This window comes from Aotus nancymaae, unplaced genomic scaffold (genome assembly GCF_030222135.1).
Source record: "Aotus nancymaae isolate 86718 unplaced genomic scaffold, 86718_ANA_hifiasm-v0.15.2.pri h1tg000002l, whole genome shotgun sequence".
In the NCBI taxonomy this organism is placed as follows: Eukaryota; Metazoa; Chordata; class Mammalia; order Primates; family Aotidae; genus Aotus; species Aotus nancymaae.
Window position 1 is genome coordinate 14,816,579 of NW_026988413.1, and position 2,543 is coordinate 14,819,121.

At 47.5% G+C, this 2,543-nt stretch overlaps 1 protein-coding gene across 2 annotated transcripts in view; it reads left to right on the top strand.

The window, feature by feature from the left end:
- The window catches only part of KEL (Kell metallo-endopeptidase (Kell blood group)), a 299,932-nt gene extending 297,532 nt beyond the window's left edge, over window positions 1–2,400 (top strand). Inside the window, exon 22 of one of the 2 annotated variants that reach the window (XM_064372693.1) lies at window positions 2,117–2,400. In XM_064372693.1, the coding sequence (XP_064228763.1) occupies window positions 2,117–2,307 (191 nt within the window). In that variant the 3' untranslated portion in view covers window positions 2,308–2,400. The remainder of the gene's footprint in view (window positions 1–2,116) is intronic. The other variant, XM_064372666.1, reaches the window with a different exon arrangement.
- The last annotated feature ends 143 nt before the right edge of the window (window positions 2,401–2,543 follow it).

Sequence of the window (2,543 nt, forward strand, 5' to 3'; positions counted from 1 at the left end):
CAGTGATAATCACAATTAGTTTTAAAGTATAGTATTTGAAACCTTTTCCTAGATGGCTGTGGCCACGTGGTTTGGGAGTATAATTCCGAAAAATGAAAATCCAGGTATTAAGTTTCCGCCTCCTCTTTATTATGTTAGAATAAGAGGTCAGGCTGCTTTGGTGTGAAAGTTTCTGGGACCTGATGGTGTGGTTTGGTACCCCCAACCCAGTTCTCCTGCTGCCTGGAGATATTACTGACCATACATCAGTGGCGGGGAAGCTGGAGAGTTTGCAGGCGTCCTCACCTGCAGCATGCTGAGAGAGGCATGAAAAGAAAGGATAGAAACGAAAAAATAGAATGGTGATATCGAATAACACAAAAGGAAGAAACAGTAGGGAGACAAGGCGAGGAGAGACTCCAAATCTCTGGTCTACCAGCTGGGACGGCGGGGGGACACCTTGGTCCTCACCCAGGCTACTTGTCCATGCCCTTGGGGGCCTGAGCATTGGGCCTCACCTTTCTCTTCCCCAGACCGCTAGACAATGCCCTTGGCGGCAAGTCCCTGCACACCTGCTCTGTGCAGCTCAGACTGGGCCAGCCTCCTCCCCTGCCTCGTCCCCTGCCGGCCCCCTACCCCCGCCCCCGTGCCCAGGACCAGCTTTATGGGTTGCAGTTTCCTTGGCAGGTGCTCCTTTCCTGGCCTGCCTCGCTTATCAAGGCATCTACAACCCCCACCTCACCCTTATCGCTCCCTCCATCTCCTTAGACTGGAAGCCACTCCACAAGGCCCTCACCCCCAGCGAGGCAGAAGAATGTCCCACAAGTTGAGCCCTCCCCACTCCCAGTGAGAACATAATTCCCCCGTATTTTTTTTTTTAACTTTTCCTTTTGGCTTTTAATAAGAAAAAGATCCAAATTTTCCCCTTTTTGAAACATCAATGGATATTGGCTCCTCTGACTTTCCTTATTTATTTTCCTTTCAATTCTTGTCCTTCTCTAAAGGTGTTTCTGTCCGTCCTGACAATCTCTGGAGCAGATATCTCTTTCTTACAACAAAAGAAGGGGGTAGTCCCCACTCCTCAAGACCCCCAGAGGGAGGGCCCCAGGGTGTCCTCACACTGGCCTCTCACATCTTTAGAGCCAAAAGGTTCCTAAGAAGCAACAAGGTCTGGAGAGTGGTTTGGAGCTGAGACCCCACCTTCAAAACCAGTTCCAATCTCACCACTAACCGTGAGGCTTGGAGCCAGCACATCCATGAATTCTCACACAGAGAATTCTTCCTTGTTCCCATTTACCTATAGGTCTATTGAGTGAATACAATTCAATAATATTGATGTACATCTTTGAAAACAATGAGAACATAAACACGAGCTATCATATACAGCGGTCCCCTCTTATCCTCAGGGGATACATTCCCACATCCTCCAGTGGAGGCCAGGAACTGTGGAACTTTCTACACATACATACATACACGTGATGATGTTTAATTTGCAAATTAGGCACAGTTAAGAGTTTAGGCCAGGTGCGGTGGCTCACGCCTGTAATCCCAGCACTTTGGGAGGCTGAGGCAGGTGGATCACCTGAGGTCAGGAGTTCGAGACCAGCCTGACCAACATGGCGAAACCCTGTCTCTACTAAAAATACAAAAATTAGCCACGCGTGGTGGTGGGCATCTGTAATCTCAGCTACTCAGGAGGCAGAGGCAGGAGAATAGTTTGAACCTGGGAGCCGGAGGTTGCAGTGAGCCAAGATTGTGCCATTGCACTCCAGTCCGGTGACAAAAGTGAAACTCTGTCTGAAAAAAAAAAAGAGTTTAACAACAATAAAGAAAATAGATAATTATGATAAATATACTGTAATAAAGGTTATATGAATGTTCTCTTTCTCTCTCTCTCTTGAAATATGTTACAGTACTATACTCACCTATTTTCCAACTGTGGCTGACTTTAGGTAACTGAACACTCAGAGAGTGAAACTGTGCATAAGGGAAACTACTTAATAAAATAACGCAACATTACTCATTCCTCTTGGTATTTCATTCCTGAAGAGTCCCAAACATAGAATCACGATTTCTTTGTCATCTACCTTTGCTCAGTTTCTGCTGTTCAAACTCTATAGAAACTCGGGGTCCCCAGGGACTCCTCTTACTTGTATCTCCAGGTATAGAAGAACCTGCTCAGAGACACTCCAGGATGCTGGCCAGTCAAGGTCATGGGGACTTCTCACAGGGAGTGGTTGGTCTGGGAAGGGGGTGGGCAGGAACCCTGTAGATGACCATGAAACACATAAATGGGAAGCTCTGAGAAGCAGCCCGGGGGTCTCTTGAGCCCACTTGTGGAAGGAGGATCAGCAGTGATTGCATGCTTGTGACACATGCTTTCCAGATGCTCCCATGAGACAGCATAGCTGTTACCCCAGTTTCATAGGTTAGGAACTGAGGCTCAGAAAGCTAACCTAACTGTAAGGGATAAGAGTCAGGATTTGAACCAGGCTCTGCCTGACTCTAGCTGGAGGTCTTTACTTCCTCCTCTCCCTCATCCAATGATCTGCCCACCTTGTTTG